The 17,189-nt window shown below is 48.2% G+C and overlaps 4 protein-coding genes across 10 annotated transcripts; all 4 read left to right on the top strand.

Moving 5' to 3' along the window:
• The first annotated feature begins 1,156 nt into the window (after window positions 1-1,156).
• LOC120706614 lies at window positions 1,157-2,701 on the top strand. The gene is made up of 3 exons (XM_039991303.1): window positions 1,157-1,525; window positions 1,664-1,742; window positions 1,836-2,701. The coding sequence occupies exons 1-3, from the start codon at window positions 1,520-1,522 to the stop codon at window positions 2,369-2,371; spliced, it is 621 nt and encodes a 206-aa protein (XP_039847237.1). The 5' UTR covers window positions 1,157-1,519; the 3' UTR covers window positions 2,372-2,701.
• Window positions 2,702-3,390: 689 nt separating this feature from the next.
• LOC120706597 lies at window positions 3,391-6,228 on the top strand. 3 transcript variants are annotated; one of them, XR_005688371.1, is made up of 5 exons: window positions 3,393-3,581; window positions 3,694-3,796; window positions 4,678-5,064; window positions 5,200-5,315; window positions 5,786-6,228. XR_005688371.1 is itself a non-coding variant. In XM_039991290.1 (5 exons), exons 1-4 carry the CDS (start codon window positions 3,484-3,486, stop codon window positions 5,276-5,278), a joined length of 594 nt encoding a protein of 197 aa, XP_039847224.1. In that variant the 5' UTR covers window positions 3,393-3,483; the 3' UTR covers window positions 5,279-5,315; window positions 5,786-6,228. The 3 variants fall into 3 exon arrangements, 2 of the variants coding, with proteins under 2 accessions (XP_039847213.1, XP_039847224.1); XM_039991290.1 differs by having other exon boundaries at window positions 5,273-5,315; XM_039991279.1 differs by lacking the exon at window positions 5,200-5,315 and having other exon boundaries at window positions 3,391-3,581.
• Window positions 6,229-6,784: 556 nt separating this feature from the next.
• On the top strand, window positions 6,785-10,500 carry LOC120706575 (pentatricopeptide repeat-containing protein At5g65560-like). Of its 3 annotated transcripts, XM_039991265.1 has the most exons (3): window positions 6,785-9,574; window positions 9,974-10,157; window positions 10,225-10,500. In XM_039991265.1, exon 1 carries the CDS (start codon window positions 6,930-6,932, stop codon window positions 9,396-9,398), a length of 2,469 nt encoding a protein of 822 aa, XP_039847199.1. In that variant the 5' UTR covers window positions 6,785-6,929; the 3' UTR covers window positions 9,399-9,574; window positions 9,974-10,157; window positions 10,225-10,500. The 3 variants fall into 3 exon arrangements, with proteins under 3 accessions (XP_039847199.1, XP_039847204.1, XP_039847191.1); XM_039991270.1 differs by having other exon boundaries at window positions 9,977-10,500; XM_039991257.1 differs by having other exon boundaries at window positions 9,974-10,500.
• A 3,253-nt stretch (window positions 10,501-13,753) lies between these two features.
• LOC120706554 lies at window positions 13,754-16,944 on the top strand. Of its 3 annotated transcripts, none has more exons than XM_039991252.1 (4): window positions 13,754-13,899; window positions 14,341-14,575; window positions 14,678-14,761; window positions 15,726-16,944. In XM_039991252.1, exons 2-4 carry the CDS (start codon window positions 14,392-14,394, stop codon window positions 16,466-16,468), a joined length of 1,011 nt encoding a protein of 336 aa, XP_039847186.1. In that variant the 5' UTR covers window positions 13,754-13,899; window positions 14,341-14,391; the 3' UTR covers window positions 16,469-16,944. The 3 variants fall into 3 exon arrangements, with proteins under 3 accessions (XP_039847186.1, XP_039847171.1, XP_039847178.1); XM_039991237.1 differs by having other exon boundaries at window positions 15,717-16,944; XM_039991244.1 differs by having other exon boundaries at window positions 13,893-13,998; window positions 15,717-16,944.
• The last annotated feature ends 245 nt before the right edge of the window (window positions 16,945-17,189 follow it).

Below are 17,189 nucleotides of genomic sequence, written 5' to 3'. Positions count from 1 at the left end.
CATGTCGGAATTTCTTGCCGGTAAAATTCATACCAGACACAAAATTATTGTAAATTATCTACGACTACGGGGGAAACCTAACAGGCTCGTTAATTAACTTATTTACACCTCGGAACTGGTCCGGCTCGGCTTATTGGTTTCGCGTTAAAGAACACTGACCGACTCGTTAAGATAAAATTCGATGCTCCCGTAGTCCCGTGACGCGCGCTGCTGCTGCTGCGTTCGCCACGCCGGCAAGGGGTGTCGATGACATTGACCACTGGCATCCACGTAGCAGAGCTTCCTTCCGCCACCCAAATCCCAACCAGCGCCGACCAGCGCGCACGGTTTGCGTGGGATGCAAATCCTTCTTGTCAAGATCATGGAAGCGAACTTGAAGTCTTGCGTCCGCCCGGCGATGTCCGGCGCAGGACAACGACGTGGACAGGCAGGGACGAACCTCGGACGCTCTGCAACAATGGTGGCGTGCCCACGTGGGAGTCGACAGTCAAGTATACCCCCGGGACCGGACGTGGCCGGCGGCCACGGTTCGCTATCTTTTGCACGGTCGTCGTCGTCAACTCTAAGCTCTCCCATAGTCCCATCTCATCTTAAACTCGGTTCCAAACGTGGGTTGCATTGATAGATACCAGGGTCCGGTCGTCGTGTGAATGGTTCATGCATGTAACACTGAGCAGCGCCACCACCGTACCAGTTCCAAGTTGAGCAGTAGTAGCATGTATAAATTTCCGAGTCGCTGTCCGAAGAACGCTCACCGATCAGCCCAAACAACTTGTGTGATTTTCATTATATTTCACAGTCTGTATATCAAGAGAACGTTCATTTTGATTACGTCTCCTAGATAGTTTCCCAAGTAGCGAGACTTGAATTAGTAACCAACAACGTTTTGACTCCTAACTTGCAGTTTCCATCTTTGACACTCCGGTACTTTGGATGTTCAGTGGTTAGTAAGTGGTGAGCGCTTCTTCACCAGCTGGTGAAACTTTGCCTACCTCAAACATCATGCATGTTCATCAACTCGAGTTTTGGACTTTTGATTCACATGCTCAACACTAAACTAGTACTTGAGCTTTTCAACACGAAATTCGAAACTCCGCTGTACTGATAGTAGCCCGCATTGCCGTCTTAGTTTTGTGATGTTGGTTGGCCTCCAGCGATGAGCATACAACCGCCAAAAGTTCCTGATAAGTGATACTCTTGGTCAAAGTCATATCAGTTAAATACCTCGACTTCCCTTAAAAAAAGTTAAATACCTCGACATGTGATATTTGTTGCTCCGGGATCACGCATTTACGCTTGCTTGCCTACCAAGTACCAAGCCCATTAGAGTACCACTACCAACTAGACAAGAGCCTTTCGTCACACAAGTGACAGGCACATATATCTACCCTTCCTCCTGGCTGTCAGTACTTGAGATAAAACCGCACACTTCTCTTTCCTCTCTCAGCATCCACGGCAGGGCAGCTTCCTTATTCGAGCTAGCTCACAAAATACTGCAGGAATTCAACAAAGCACCACCATGAGGGTAAATATCTAGCTGCTTCTTTCCAGCTTCGATCTGCTTCTTCTTCTTCTGCATATTTCGGTATTCTCTTTTGCTTGGATTGAACTTGTTTTTCATAACTTGTGAACTTGTTTGTTTGTACCTGTCAAATTCTTTCAGAAGGAGATCATAATCCGGATGCATGTGAAGTCCGACAAGTGCCAGGCCAAGGCCATGAAAGTGGCGGCGGCGGTCAGCGGTAAGTGCCCGTGCTCTGTTCCTGATTGCAATTCAGAATTCTGAAGCGGCCGTTCCTGTCAGCAAAAAGATCATTAGTTCCCAATTCGAGCAGGAGTGGAGTCCGTGACGCTGGCCGGCGGCGACAAGAGCCTGCTGCTGGTGATCGGCACCGGCGTGGACTCGAACAAGCTGGTCAAGAAGCTCAAGAAGAAGGTGGGCGAGGCGGAGATCGTGGAGCTGCGGACGCACGACACGTTCGAGGCGGCGGCGCTCCCGCTCCCGGGGACCAAGCAGGAGGTGATGGCGGCGATGCGGTCGCCGTACAACGGCGGCCACCGCCAGTGGCAGTACAGCAGCTACGCCGCGGCGCCCGCCAGCCCGTACGCCTACCACTACTACCCGTCGCCGGTGGGCGCCGCCGCGGGGGGCTACGGCCACGGCCACGGCTACGGCTACGGCTACGGGGCCAGGGTCAGCAGCTACTCGCTGGCGGCGGCGCAGAGCCACCCGGGCAACTACTCGCCGCTGGTGGAGAGGCACGACTACCAGCCCATGGAAAGCAATTCCTCCGCCTCCAGCAAGCGGAGGCAGAGCGCGGCGGCGGTGCCGCGCCGTGGCGGCGGCAGCAACACCTGCGCCATACTCTAGCATGCTCGCTCTATAGCGTACGAAGGTGATGCGGCCATGATCGACGGCGTTGCCGAGGAACCGCCAGCTGCTTCTTGAATCTTGGTGTCCGCTTCGCATGGAAACCATGTGTTGTTTACTCCATGTGTGGATTTGTTGCCTGTAGTTTTATTCGTGCTTGGACTAGGCGTGGAAGGATGTAAATATCTGTAGATGGTTCTGTCGGATGGATCAAAGTTGAATTAGTCGATCTGTTAAAGTTAAACATGTACCATACTCCGCATGTATAGGAGGTAACTGTAAAGTTTACTTGTATATGAACATGCCACAAAGATGTTTCTGTCGGTGTTAGTATACATGAAATTTGAAACTGAGAGAGTACCACACACACCAAGTTCGCCGCGGGATTTTAAAGCGTTTACTCAGTGCTGTGTTACGCAGTGCTGTTAAGTGAGGCCGTGGCTGTCCATTGGTGAGGTCAAGTCACGGGCTTTTGTCGGTTGCACTCGGGTCAACTAGCTCTAGATCTTCCAACCTCTGAGTAAGATTCATGTCGGTTTCAAGAAGCAAGATTTTCCTGCTCGTGAGATCGACGAGCGAGAAATTTGGCGGCTCGGGTGGGTCAAACAAGAGCGCCGATGCACTCTGCATGCTCGTGTCACAGATAACGACAGTGGCACACCCATTATTGGAGCAGTACTAGCAGTGATCACCACGTGTGCGAATTAAATCTCCCTGAAGTAACCTCCTCCGGTGGAAGCCTGACAACATCGTTGTTCGTCGACGAGCCGAACCTGCAGGACAGCAGGGCAACGCATCATTCGAAAGAAAATTTTATCTTTATCCGTTTCAAAAAAAAAGAATTTTATCTCTTTTTTTTTGAGAAATGGAAAGAATTTTATCCGAAAACAAAATTCGAGGAGTGCTATGCGGCCCATCGTTTTCGGGCAGCAGCAGGACGACGAGCGGGAGGAGGCCCATGAGCCATGAGTGGGAAGGCCCAATATTGGAAGGGCCTTGCCCTCGACTCCTTGTAGCTGCGGCCCTGCCGTGTTCGTGTTCCACCGTGCGTCTCTCTTCCTCCCTCCCCTTGCTCCGATCGTCGCGTCTGCGGCGCCCGGCGACCAGCGGCGATGCGGGTGGCATCCAGGGCGCTCGTGCTCGTCCGCGACGCCGCAGGATACGGCGCGGCGCTCGCCGACGCTCTCCGCCCGCCGCCAGGGCTCACGAGGTTTGTCTCCTCCCGCCTAAACCCTAACCTAACCTGCCCCCAAGGCCCCAATCCCGCAGCTTCCGCCTCTGCTGGGCCCTTCAGCGGTTGACGCTTGATGTTTTTTTTGCAGGGAGGCCGCGTCCGTCGAGCTCCCACTCGGAAAGTACGGCCTCGGCGGTGAGAAGGCGTCCGTCGAGCTCCTGAGCTTCTCCGATTCCAGTGGCTCTCCGCAGGTAAAAGGGCCCAAGAGGGTTTCTACCCGTCCTACTGGTTCGATTCCCTTTGCTGCTAATTCAAACTTAGTTAAATGAACGGTAGGCTTGTTGTGTTCTGTTTTGGGTGAATGAGCTCAAGGTTACTAGACAAGCAACTGTAGTTCTGTGCATGAGGGGCAGGGGATTTACTCCATGAAACTGGAAGATTAGTCTCCTTCAAGGATTTTGCTAGGAGGTTCTGTTGTGCCTTGAAAGTCCCTTATGGTACAGCAACACAATTGCGGTTAGAGATTTTTTGGCAAGGCGAGGACACTGAAAACTGAAAAATGTATGTGGAAAGCGGACACCGGCGGTCTCCCTGTCATCGTTTTGTTGAACTCTCTGAGAAATATAATATATTCTAAATCTCAATCAACTTATCACATTTGGACAACATCAAAATGACATCGCATGCTAATGATTATGCACCTAGAGGCAATTGATGATAATGGAAAAGGACACTTTCCTAGTGGGATTCACACCCTTTTTTTTGTCTTGCTTGAATTTTATTAGATGAAAAAAGCATGTTTTCGGAATTTTAACATGTGCAACATGCAGTTGATTTCATGTTGCTTCTGCTAACAATGCTTTATTCTCTGAATCTTTGTCGATATGGCCCTTTTGCAACTGATAGTCAGCTGTCAGTTCCAAATTACATGACTCTAAGGGCTGTTGGCTGTCAAGCAGTTAGTCCTTTGAAAATTGTTTGCTAATGACGATTTGACTATGCTTTTCTATGACATGAAACGTCAATTGTGTTCCTGATTGTTGATATTGGATCTGCCCTGTTTTTTCCCACTTTCTGCACTCCATAAGAATTAAGAAAATTGTTGTATTTAAGCTCTTTTGTTTATTGGCAGGTGTCTATTTTTGTTGTGCCAGATTATAAGCCCCCTCTTGCAGCGTGTGCTATGAATGAGGTCCTAGAACTGATTTCTGCTGAATCTACGTCCACTGAGCGAGTTCTAATTGTCCCATTCATCACAAGATCATCAAGCTATCATCATGGAATGGAACATGCAGCCAACGCATCGCCTGTACTTCATGGTGCTGAAATAGGGGCAACAACTGACTTTACTCACTTGTTGGTTGACGGGACTACTAAACCTCCTACATCCTTGCAAATACGTAGTGAACCAATATTATGTTTGCTAGAAATGGTACGAGTGTTGAAGATGCCTACAGTCCTTCTTGTCACTTCTGGTGGGCAGCAGCAAGGCAAAAGCTCTACAGTTTCTGATCTTGAGGTAATCTTGTCTACTCTGTTGATTCTGATTGAGTTATTCCTTACTGGTATCTAAATCTCATGCCTTGGATAATTGTCTGTAACTCTGTATTTCTGCCTTCCTTTTCTTCTGTCGTTGACCCCCTTCTTTTAATAGAAGCTCTGCAGACTACGTAGGTACTGAAAATTGCCAGAATTATTCTGATCGAATTGGAAACGATACCTGACAGGGGTGACGCTGCGTTCAGTTTGCCTGGTGCCAGTGCCACCAGGGTAAGAACAATTTTGCCACTAGCTAGGCCCAAATTCACCATCAATTGCTACAAATTTTTGTATATTCCTTGGGTGCGCCATGGTAAATCTAGAGCTAGTTTTTTCACCCCTGATACTGAAACAGTAGTCAAGCTAATTAGTAATGTTAAAATGGGTTAATCTGTTACCTTGGTACCTCCCAAGCCTTTAAGGATTCAACAAAGAGAGAACCCTCTAAAAGTTTTGTCATAAGGAGATAGCATTTGCTTCTCCAGTTTTCTTCTGCTCAAATAGAAAGAAACGCATCATGTTTTCTGCTATGTTTTAAACTCCTGAACTGTAATATTTTTCTATGAAGCATTGTACACAGCTGCTCATATGTCCAGTTCAGTTCTGTGGAACTATGAAAGAATGCATACTTCGTGCTTGCAAGTTGCGAAGTGTGAAGCTTGTTAGCTCTTGGCTCACCCAATTTCTCTTCATATTGTCAGATATTGCAGTGTGTAGGACAGCACTTGGCCAGGCACACCAACTTGGAGTTCAGCAAAGAATCCGTTCTCGAGAGGGGGATCGAAAAATCACCAATCATTCAGGAACCCTGGCGCGAGCTGTATGGGTGACGAAATTCTCGTATGCGGGCGCCCGTTGATCTTGGTTTAGTTGGTTATACATGTTTGAGTTAGTGAATTGTGCGGTGTTTTTGAGCTGGAATCAGGAATCATGGCAGATCTGGTCTCTGTCCACATCTTGTAATATGATGCTCAGGACAGCACTTGGCCATCAGCTGTTGAACTTAGTAGACTTTGATGTTTATGCCTGCTTGGCAAATCAATTCATCAGCAAGAAATCTGATGTATAGAACTTGTAAACTCGTCGGCAGTTGGAACACGAAATGAACATCTTCTAGCGAACACTGTTCAGAGTTCAGGTTTTATTTTCTTGATTGAATGTTCGTAGCTAAGCTTCGATTCTTCTGTTTCTGAGCGAATTGATAAATAATTCCGATGTTCCGTCCTGTAGAGACGATTGATTTTGCTGAAAGGTCTGTAGTGCGAATGAATTCATAAATAATTCGACGAAATTCGGACGGAATTCCCAAAACTCTCTCATGGGCCCCTTTCCAGCCCTTCGATTCAAATCTTTGGCCGTGTTTGGTTAAATGTCTAATCAAGTTTACATAAAAAGACGAACGTCCGCATGGAGTACTAAATGAAGTCTATTTGCAAAACCTTTTTAGGGATGAGTGTAATTTTTCGAGACGAATCTAGTGGCGGTAATTAATGGATGATTTGCTACAGTGATGCTACAGTAACCATCTTCTAATCGTGCGCCAAAGGCCTCATTAGATTCATCTCGCGATTTACACGAGGGATTGTGGAGGTGATTTTGTAATTAGACTTCATTTGATACTCTAAATTAGCGGTCAAAGCGTGCTACAGGATTTCCAGAAAAAAACCAAACACGGCCTTTACCTGGGCTGGTTTGGGCGTCAAACCGCACACACAAGATCCCCAACAATGGCGACGGCGGCGTGCGGCGGCTCCGTCGCTAGTTGCTGACGTGCCATCAGACACCCGGCCGTCGCCGCCACGGCCCCCAGCTATCGGTCTCTGGCGTCCCCCCTAAACACCTCCCATGGCGTCCCCTCCGCCCCTGCAGTCCGCCGCCGCGCTCATCGCGCATCTCGCCGCTGTGCTCTCCTCGCCGGACTGGCGCTTCCACCCCTCGCTCCCGCACCTCCCGGCCCTCCTCGCGCCGTCTCTGCCCCGCACGCTCCTCGTCCCGCTCCCGCTCCGCCTCGCGGCCGCCGTCGCCCGCGCAGCCGCGCCGTCCCGCCACCTCCTCGACATCGCCCTCCCGGTCGTGCTCCGCCTCCACGCGCTCTCCCCGCCGCCGCTCCGCCCGCTCTTCGACCGCCCCTTCCGCTCCCTCCTCGCCCACTTCTCCCGCTTCGCCCTGACGCCGCTCATGCTCCGCCTCTTCGCGCACATGCACCGCCACGCCCCGCCTGCGCCGACGGGCGCCACCTACAATGCACTCATCCGGGCCCTCTGCCGCCGCGCCGACCTCCGCCGCGCCCAACGGTACCTCAGCCTCATGGTCCGCTCCGGCTGGCGCCCCGACGCGTTCACGTTCAACTCCCTGATCGTGGGGTACTGCCGCACACAGCAGGTTGAAGTGGCCCAGGACCTGTTCAACAAAATGCCGCTTAGAGGGTTCCGGCAAGATGTGGTCTCTTATGCTGCACTGATTGAAGGACTATGTGAGACAGGGAGGATTGATAAGGCACTGGAGTTGCTCAGGGAGATGGAGCAGCCAGACATGCACACATATGTGGCCTTGGTGAAGGGGCTCTGTGATGCTGGCAGGGGGGAGGAGGGGCTCTGCATACTGCAGAAGATCAAGGAGCTGGGATGGAGGACAAACACTCGTGCTTATGCAGCACTGGTCGATTTATGGTGTAGAGAGAGGAAGGTTGACGAGGCTGAGAAAATGCTGGAGGAGATGTTTGACAACGGATTGGCTCCTTCTGTTGTAACGTGCACTGCTGTTGTGAATGCCTACTGCAGGGAGGGAAGGATGAATCATGCGGTGAGGGTGTTTGAATCCATGAAGTCGAAAGGGTGTGAGCCAAACGTGTGGACATACAATGCATTAGTGCAAGGTTTCTGTAATGGGAGGAAAGTGTACAAAGCAATGGCTTTGTTGCACAAGATGAGAGCATGTGGAGTAGAGCCAGATGTTGTGACTTACAATTTGTTGATTCGAGGCCAATGCATTGATGGGCACACAGAGAGTGCTTTCAGATTACTCCGTTTGATGGAGGGAGATGGTTTAGCTGCTGATCAGTACACTTGCAATGCACTGATTGATGCTCTGTGTAAAGATGGGAAAACCAATGAAGCTTGCTCTCTTTTTGATGGCCTGGAAGAGAGAGGTATAAGACCTAATTCTGTGACGTTCAATACACTGATAGATGGGTTATGCAAGGCTGGTAAAGTCGATATTGCACAAACATTTTTGGAAAAGATGATCTCAGCTGGTTGTGCACCAGATACCTATACATACAGTCCATTCATTGAAAATCTATGCAAGACCAAGGGATGGCAAGAAGGATTATCTTTTATAGATGAGATGCTACAAAAGGATGTGAAGCCATCGACTGTCAACTATACAATTGTAATTGACAAGCTTTTCAAGGAGAGAAACTATGGATTAGCCACAAGAATGTGGGGGCAAATGGTGTCACTGGGGTGCAGTCCTGATGTAGTCACTTATACTACGTCTGTGCGTGCACATTGCAATGAAGGCAGGCTTGATGAAGCAGAAAATGTTGTGATGGAAATGAACAAAAGTGGGGTCACTATTGATGCAATGGCATATAACACTTTGATGGATGGGTATGCAAGTATTGGGAAGACAGATCATGCAGTCACAATCTTGAAGCACATGAAAAGTGTGGCTTCTATGCCAAACCACTTTACCTTTCTGATCTTGCTTAGACATCTTTTACAGATGAGGCTGGCTGAGCATGTGCCTTTGAAAGCAACTCTTGTGTGGAATATCATAGAGCTTACTGATGTCTTTGAATTGTTTGAGCGAATGAAGAAGAATGCTGTTCCTTCTAGTGCAAGTGCAAGAGCTTATTTGGCCATCCTGGAAGGGTTTTCTGAAGATAGAAGATTGGACGAGGTGACTTCATTAGTTTCTCGGATGAAAGAAGATAATCTACCCCTGAATGAAGATATATACACTGCTCTTGTTAATTGCTTTTGCAAGTTGAGGATGTATCCTGATGCTTGGGCATTGCTTTGTTCCATGATTGGACATGGTTTTTTACCAAATCTGTTGTCTTACCAGAATCTGCTTTCTGGGCTTACTGCTGAAGGACAAGCGGATAGGGCTAAAGAAATATTCAGAGATTCGAGATGGAAAGACTACAATCCTGATGAAATTGTTTGGAAAGTTATAATTGATGGATTGATAAGAAAGGGTCACTCAGATGTATGCCATGACATGATATCCATATTAGAACAGATGAACTGCAAACCACGTGATGAAACATATGCAATGCTGACTGAGGAATTGTCTTCTAGGGAATAGGTTGTCAACTAACACATTCGTAGCTCACAGCAAAGTCTCTGTCAGTTGTGCAAACTGTGCCTCAACTGGTGCTTGTTCAATCACAGGCTGTGTATCAGGCTATGCACGCCAGAATTGCATAGAGCATGGATCATTGAACACACAGTCACACACACTGCGTTCATGCCCTCAGATAGGTAACTAATTGATTCTTTCTGCGGTGACTTCTCTCTCATCAATGCTTGTAGTTGTAGTACCCTGTTGAAAGCTTTTGAACTAGATATTAGATATGAAATTCCTCTCATTCTACATACCTTTACTTTTATGTTGACTAAACGATATGATGGTAACGGTCCAGCACCATGGAGAAATAGTCCAGTAATGATGCATGGATTCTGACATTTCTTCAAAAAAAACATAACTCCTTGTACTCCTTTTGTATGTATGGACGTTGGTACAGATTTTTTGAGACGAAACATTGTTACTGTACATTGGTTTCAATAACCTTGACTGCATTAATTTGTGTTGAGTCTCAGTAGCAAAGAATGTTTTTGTCTCCAAATTCATCAATCTGAAATGATGTTTTCTTTTTTTAGAAGTGTGTGCGTGCATCGTCAAAGTTCTGTAAAGTGGTGCTCCGTGTGACCTTAGAAGCTGGAGACATGGGACATCAGACTGTTGATGCATGGAGGCCTTCATCTTTCACGAGAGTTGGGCATCTGCTGGAGGCCTGGAGCGAAAAGACCATACGTTTTCAGTTCCTACAGAAACCCTTCTATGGTAAGGGCCTAAGGGGGAAAAAAGATTAGCCAAGGATCACTTTGCCATAATCAACCCATTTTTGTAGGTTCGATTTATAGGTGGCAGGTATTTTTATCTGCGCGACAGAGTGGGTCCAAGACCAAGAAACACACACACATTGTGGATGATCGTGCACATCGCATATTCTCGGAAAAGAGACTTTTTTTTTACCACGGCTCTCAGTTTGTGTAAAGCAACTGCCTTTTTTTTTACCACGGTTGTCTAGTGTGATTTATCTGTAAAACTGAAAGAATAATTTGGTTCGAGGAATTGAACGGGCTGGCCAGCTCCGGGCGAAGAGTAAAGCATGGGTTTTCATTCATATTTTGTGCTGCTCCTATACGCAGAAATTTTCCACTGTCGTGCCGCTTCATCTAAAAAACTCCCAAATTTAAAAATATATAGTGTGACTATGTTTTTACCCACTCTTGCCTCCTCCTTTTTCCCGTTTCCAAGAGTTTGCTGCGTTCGAGCAACCACGCATTGCCTCCTCCGCCGCTATCTAGCAAGATTCAAACGTGGCTTACGTTTGTCCATTTCTCCATGGTGCCGATCCTGGTTTGTCTTCTTGAAGTTAAATCTTGGTTTGTTTTCTGCGCGGTGCCAAGTCATCATCTGCCGATGGCAACACCTCCGAAGTCCGAAGTCGAGACGGGCAGAGTGGCTGACGGCCTCACATGACTGCACCCCCCCCCCCACCCCACCGGCGGCGGCGGCGCTCCAGTTCCGCCCCACGGGTGACACGTCGGCGATGTGTCCCCGGGCGGGACGTGCAGAGGCCGCCGGGGCTCGGGTCGCCGTCGAGCAGAAGCAAAGGGCGCGGCGCCCCCACAAGGCCACTACCCACGCGGTCGGGCACGGGTTAAGGGTGGGTTTGACCCCATTAGCTGGGCTAAGCTCCAACCGCCGCGCAGGCACAGCCAAGCAGGGCGGCACAGCAATTGAGGTGGATGCCACTGGCCTGTGGGCCCTCTGGTCCCCGTGCCCGTGCCCGTGGCCGTGGTGGTTGTTCAATGGGGACGAGCACAAGCGATTTCATTTGTTGGGGTTGGGGCACTTTACTTTCGAAAAGGATAGTGGGAGGGAGCTTTTACTGTTCGTACGTACCAGTAGAACGAAAGATTACAGTCATGGTGAACACAGTTAACGGGCTGTACCGGCCCGTACGAGCGGGCGTTCCGAGCTCATCCGCAGCGACTTTCCGACCGGTCCAGGGGATCCTCTGCATACAATGTGATGCACGTTGGATTCAGAGCTTAACACTAAATCCTAAACTTTAAATTCTTCCATCAGAGGCGAGCGATTTCATTGCCATTAGTCTTACATCTTAGTAAGTTTTAGTGAAGAGTAAGTTTAAGGCTGCGGTGATCATTACTTTAAGTGTTTTAATGCTGCCGTCGTCACTGGTGTGTACCACATGACGGTCAGAACGGCCGCAACTCTACTCGGCAAGCTCTCTCATCAATTCATCACGTACATGTTCCATGCAGCTCGCGTGGTCGAGGAAACAGGTCACGCGAAATGCCTGATTCAGAAAGTTGTTTTAAGCCAATTTTAATGGGAGTGTTATAGGAGTATCATGAATATTAAATTTATTAACATGTACCAATAGTATAAGGAGAGAGGAGTGTCATGAAATATGAGAGGATTATCATCACCATGACACTCCACTGGTACAGTTATTAAATTTTCAGTCTTGATAACTATGTCGATGACACTCCCACTAAAATTGATCTTGTCCTCACGTCTAAAGGCTTCGAGTTCTCTCTTTAATTTTTAATTAACCACAGGCGGGCCTGTCATTAACTCCTTGATTGAACCGAACAAAAGAAAAAAAAACCTCCGCTCGCTCATCTGCTGCCTTCATCCGGCACAGAAGGGCCGCGAGTGCGACCTTTTTCTTTATAGTTGTGTAAGTTTGGAGAATTGTCATTACAATTCAGGTATTCTGAAACATGCCATTACAATTGTTGGACTCCCTGAATCTTGCCATTTTCTACGTATACCAGCCGCTTTGGGCTCATTGTCAGACGCGGATGCGTATGCAGAGGGCGTATAAACGCCAGTTCGTCTACAGCGTTGAGAGCTCCTCTCCGTCCAATCCCATCACCATTCTCTTCTCCCTGGCGCCGCCGCTCGCCTACTGCGGCTGGGCAGGAGGCATGAGCCGCTCCCCGCCTCGCCGGCTTGGCGTGCACAGCCTGCCCAAGCAGGTCCATCTGCTTTCATCGCTAGCGCAGGTGCCCACTTCCTCATCCTCATCCTCCTCCAACGCTCCTCGGGGGCCAGCACGAGATGTCCCCGACGGTGGCCTTGGACCTGCTCGGGCTGCTCGCGGCAGCGTGCCCCCAGATGTACAACCAGGGCCAGCGCTTGATCGAGGTGCACGGCAATCTCTGCAGCATGCCATCCATCTCATCTTATCCTTTTCTCCACCTATCCAATGCTCCAAGCCGCTCTTTCAATTCGAGTGCTTGCGAGATGCAAGCAAACGGAAGCAGCATTAGTGTTTTGTGCTTCGATTTGAACTCCATGACTTCAATTTTTTTTTTATTTCTTTCAATTGGCATTGCAATCAGACCCACCGCCTCTGATTGAAGGAAGGAGGCGTGGGAGGCGTGGAGCAGAGAAGAACGCGGGGAAGAGGAGGACACAGAGCCGCGCAAGGAGAAGCCCCAGGAGGAGGACGCCATCAAGCACCAGAAGGGGAACGTCGCCATCAAGCCCGCACCGAACAACACCGCCGAGGAGGCACCACCCTGAGCGGGTGTCGCTGCACCGAGGCCGCCGTCGCAACGAGAGAGGAAAGAGCCGCGGTGACCAGTAAGCAGAGGAGGAGGACGTGCCGAGGGAGCACCACCATGCCGGCGCCTGAACATCTACAACGACGAACATGTGCTGCGCTGCACGGCCACGCCCTCACCCGCGTCACCTCGCACGGCACCAAGCACTGCTCGTGTGCGGCCAGGTGACCAAAGCTGCTCGCGCGCGCTCCCCGCGCTCGGCCGGCCTGGCGGTGGCTTGCGTGTGTGGCCGCCATGGCGCCGCCACTCGACTGCTGCACGCGCCCCCCAGGCCGACGGTCTCCGCGTGGCCCCATGGAACAGCCGCTCGACTGCTCCCTACCCACCACCAGCCCGCTGCATGTGCCGCCCGGGCCGGCGGTCCCCGCGTGGCCGCCATGGCGCCGCCACTCGCCTGCTCCCCGCGCATGGCCGGCCTGGCGGCGGCACTCTATCTCGCCGCGGCTGGTCGGGTGGCGTGCGCGCGTGGCCGCCATGGCGCCGCCGCTCGCCTGCTAACGAGAGGGAGAGGCCGCTTGCCTGCTAACGAGAGGGAGATGAGAACGGCGAGGGGTCTAGATTGGACGGATGGGACCGGAACTCTTAACGCCGTAGATGAACTGGTGTCCATACGCCCTCTGCGTATGTATCCAGGTCTGACAATGGCCGGAGCGGCTGAGATATGTAAAAAATGATAAGAATCAGGGAGTTCAATAATTGTAATGGCATATTTCAAAATACCCAAATTGTAATGGCAATTCTCCAAATTTGTAAAATTGTAATGGTCTCTATTAAAAAAAAACCTTTTTCTTTCCTCCGATGCGTTTACCTTTTCCTTTCGTTCTCCGCCGACGCCACTCTCGGCCTGAGTCGGCGACGGCTGGGCGAGCGGACACCCTTGGCCAGGTCTTCGCCGCCGCTGAGCATCACACACACAGGTGCGCCCGCCTATTCCCTCCCCTTCCCTTCCCTACTTGCTGTGCGAAATCCAACACCCAAAACCCTGATGTGTGCTATTTGTGTTAAGATCTGACCAGGTATTCTTTCTTGCGGGTAATCGGGCGATGTATTTACCTGCTGAACTTCGTTTTTTTTTTTGCAAAAAAATATATGGGGTGTACTTGTGTACACCCGTGTCCTTGTACTGGGGTCCGCCCCTGAATAATACAGCGATTAATAGCCTGAATCTGTTTTTAGCTTCCGCAGTCGTCTTTCCATAGAGCCTTCGCATTGTTTGATGCCACATGGTTTAGCTTTTTTGTTCTTATGTAATCTTTTTTCTCTCCCTGTAAATGCGCATCTCTGTAAGTGAAACTATTTTTTTTTCACCAATGTGTGGGTGAGGCTGTGGTGCTTAATACTGCCTTGCATTTCTGCAGGTCTAGGTACTGTCTTTATACGCTTGGCTGAAGAAATTGGTTGTTGTTAGAATGAAGAACAAGACAAGTAGGAGCTTACAGAAGTCGGGGAGGGGTAGCCATGTCCAAGGTGAAGGGCCAAACTGGGTTCTTGTTGCAGGGGGCGTTTTGCTTAGTACACTTTCAATCAGGCTTGGGTGCAAACTAAAGCAGTTGTTTGATGGGAAGCAGCAAAATAATATTAATACTTCCAAAGGTCTTATGTCATCTCATGCCCCCCATCTTCAGTTATAATCTTGATCTTGTGTCCGTATTCTTTGTATGCTCTCTGGTGAGTGTTGACTGTGCGAAATTGCAGCTAAAAGAAGGCCTGAAGCATGTGAGCTGCACTCGAACCTCCACCAGTTCAGTGACCAAACTGGCTGCTGCTACTGTATTTCAGGTGCTTTATCTGTAACTTCCTACTTGCTCTGTTCTTTTACCTGTTACTCGCTTCTTTGTGAAAAAAAATCTATGGAGCGTTGAATATTCTCAACCTGCAATAATTTTGGTGCTAGAATACAATTTAGAATGCAATTTTTTAAGTCTCAGTTACATGTTTTGCTCTGTATTGACTTGTAAACAAAATGCCCTTTGTTGTGGTCCTCTAACCTTGAAGTTATCAGCTAGATGGATTTTGTAGTTTGTTTCGTTAATGGAATAGGGGAACCCTTAAAAATGCATTAGTGGGGTTGGATAATTATATAGAAATATCTAGTGTTTGTGTGCATAAGAGTCATGCTTATCCACAAATTATAGTAAGAAATAATGTTATAGCATTCTATGATTCTATCAAATTTCCAATTTTGGATATGAGTTTAGCATTTAGAGACAAAATCGTAATTTCATTGTTTCTGGCTGTTGCTTTCACTATACTGATTGAACTGAATTAATAAATTCTTACAGGTCGATCTTTGGTTTGGGTTTTACCCTATTTCATTATTGTTTGTTTTGTTGTGGCATGAATGTTCTTCCCAAAACTTGTCATACTAAGGCCGTGTTTAGTTCCCTCCCCCTGTAAACGCGACGGAATCTTGCTAATTTGAAGTACTAGATGAAGTTTATTTACAAAACTTTTTGCACAGATGTGTTGTAAATCGCGAGACGAATCTAATGATGCTAATTAATCTATGATTAATCAATAATTAGTGGATGGTTACTGTAGCATCACTGTTGCAGTTTATGGATTAAGTAGGCTCATTAGATTCGTCTTGCGATTTACAGCCCATCTATGCAAAAAATTTTGTAAATAGACTTCATTTAGTACTTCAAATTAGTAAGATTCCTTCGCAAAATTTTGCGTTTTTGCGTTTACGGGGTGGGAACTAAACAGGGCCTAATTGCTTTTACCATGTCAGGACTTGCAGATGGTGGAGTGCAAGTCAAGCAAGCACCTGCAAGTACTGTACCCAAATCAGTTGAACCCTCACTTCCACTTGTCAAGATACATGCGCCAGAATCAAGCAAAGAGAACTGCGACGTTATGTGGATATCGTCGCCTGATCAGCTTGAAGCTTCTCGAAGACCATTTCAGTACTCTAACAGTTCTGGCTCTCCATGTGTTTCAGAATCAGGGTCTGACATCTATAGCAAAAGAGAGGTCATACAGAAGCTGAGACAGCACCTCAAGAAACGCGATGAGATGATCATGGAGATGCAAGCTCAGATTGCTGATCTTAAGAATTCTCTAAACATTCAGGTGATACAGTCCACCAATCTGCAATCTCAGCTGGATGCTGCCAATCGAGATCTGTTTGCATCTGAGCGAGAGATCCAGCATCTGAGGAAGATTATTGCAGATCATTGTGTTGCAGAGGCACTCTCTCATGAGAAACCTTTGCAAGCTGGACATTGCTGGCAGTTAGATGAGACAAATGGTCATCCCAATGGTTATGCCGATGATGCTGACCTGCATTGTGTTGGCATTGAGAAGAGGAAGGGAGAGGTAGAGAGGGTGGATATGCTCAAGAAAGAGGTTGTTGAACTGAAGGAAGTAATTGAGGGAAAGGACTTTGTGCTTCAGAGCTACAAGGAACACAAGGTGGAACTCTGCTCAAAGATCAGGGATCTGCAGGAAAAGCTCTCAGCACAAGTGCCAATCATCTTATAGGACCTATGAATGATGCTTTTTAGAAGAATGAACCTACATATATTGTTGCCATGTCCCATGAGTGGGAGGGTCCCGCTTCGACGAGGATTGCAGGAGAAGCTCTTGCAGAATGCTTCTCTTTTCATTTGAGGGGAACTTTGCATAATGTTAGTCTTTGCTTTCATAACTCATAACATTAGGCTGGCTTTGCTTTCTTCCTTTTTCGATATCTGGCCCTTAGTTTCTCGTAGACTACAAGGGGTTCTTTTTCTCGTTTTAGGCCTAGGGTAACTCAACTGAACTTCACACTCAAATTACTGTACAGGTTATATTTTGTCAAGCCATCGCAGTTGAGTTTTGAGTGTTGGTCCTTGGAGAGTTGAAATGTATGGTCGATGACATTTCTACAGCGAGATCTGGTAGACCTATTTGTGGCATCACCCTTTGTCTGTGATTCCGTCAGATTAAAAAGAGAGTTCAATCGAAAAATCAGTGATTATTGTTCACCTGATAGTTATTGGGGTGTGGGCAGTTGCAGAACATAATGCATGTGATTGACTTTGGGTAACATGCAGTGTTCTAACTTTATGCTACCTGACACCACCTCATGCAGAACTTGTTGCATTACTTCTTTAGCTAACGCAAATCTATGATCATACACATGAGAATACTAGGATGAGAAGTGCAGTTGGGCTTTAAGTTAGGTCAAATGGATGTCTCACATGGCTTGTTCGTGTGAGTG

The sequence above is a fragment of the Panicum virgatum genome, chromosome 1K (genome assembly GCF_016808335.1).
Source record: "Panicum virgatum strain AP13 chromosome 1K, P.virgatum_v5, whole genome shotgun sequence".
NCBI classification, from domain to species: Eukaryota; Viridiplantae; Streptophyta; class Magnoliopsida; order Poales; family Poaceae; genus Panicum; species Panicum virgatum.
Note: the sequence above shows the minus strand (reverse complement) of the source record. Positions and strands in the feature narration are given on the sequence as shown.

Coding starts and splice junctions, on each gene's coding strand:
- LOC120706575 (XM_039991270.1), top strand. CDS start 6,930: ATGGCGTCCCCTCCGCCCCTGCAGTCCGCCGCCGCGCTCATCGCGCAT.
- LOC120706554 (XM_039991237.1), top strand. CDS start 14,392: ATGAAGAACAAGACAAGTAGGAGCTTACAGAAGTCGGGGAGGGGTAGC. Junction 14,576..14,677: donor TAATATTAATACTTCCAAAG/GTCTTATGTCAT, acceptor GCGAAATTGCAG/CTAAAAGAAGGCCTGAAGCA. Junction 14,762..15,716: donor CTGCTGCTACTGTATTTCAG/GTGCTTTATCTG, acceptor TTACCATGTCAG/GACTTGCAGATGGTGGAGTG.
- LOC120706614 (XM_039991303.1), top strand. Junction 1,743..1,835: donor AGTGGCGGCGGCGGTCAGCG/GTAAGTGCCCGT, acceptor CAATTCGAGCAG/GAGTGGAGTCCGTGACGCTG.
- LOC120706597 (XM_039991279.1), top strand. CDS start 3,484: ATGCGGGTGGCATCCAGGGCGCTCGTGCTCGTCCGCGACGCCGCAGGA. Junction 3,582..3,693: donor CCGCCGCCAGGGCTCACGAG/GTTTGTCTCCTC, acceptor TTTTTTTTGCAG/GGAGGCCGCGTCCGTCGAGC. Junction 5,065..5,785: donor CTACAGTTTCTGATCTTGAG/GTAATCTTGTCT, acceptor TCATATTGTCAG/ATATTGCAGTGTGTAGGACA.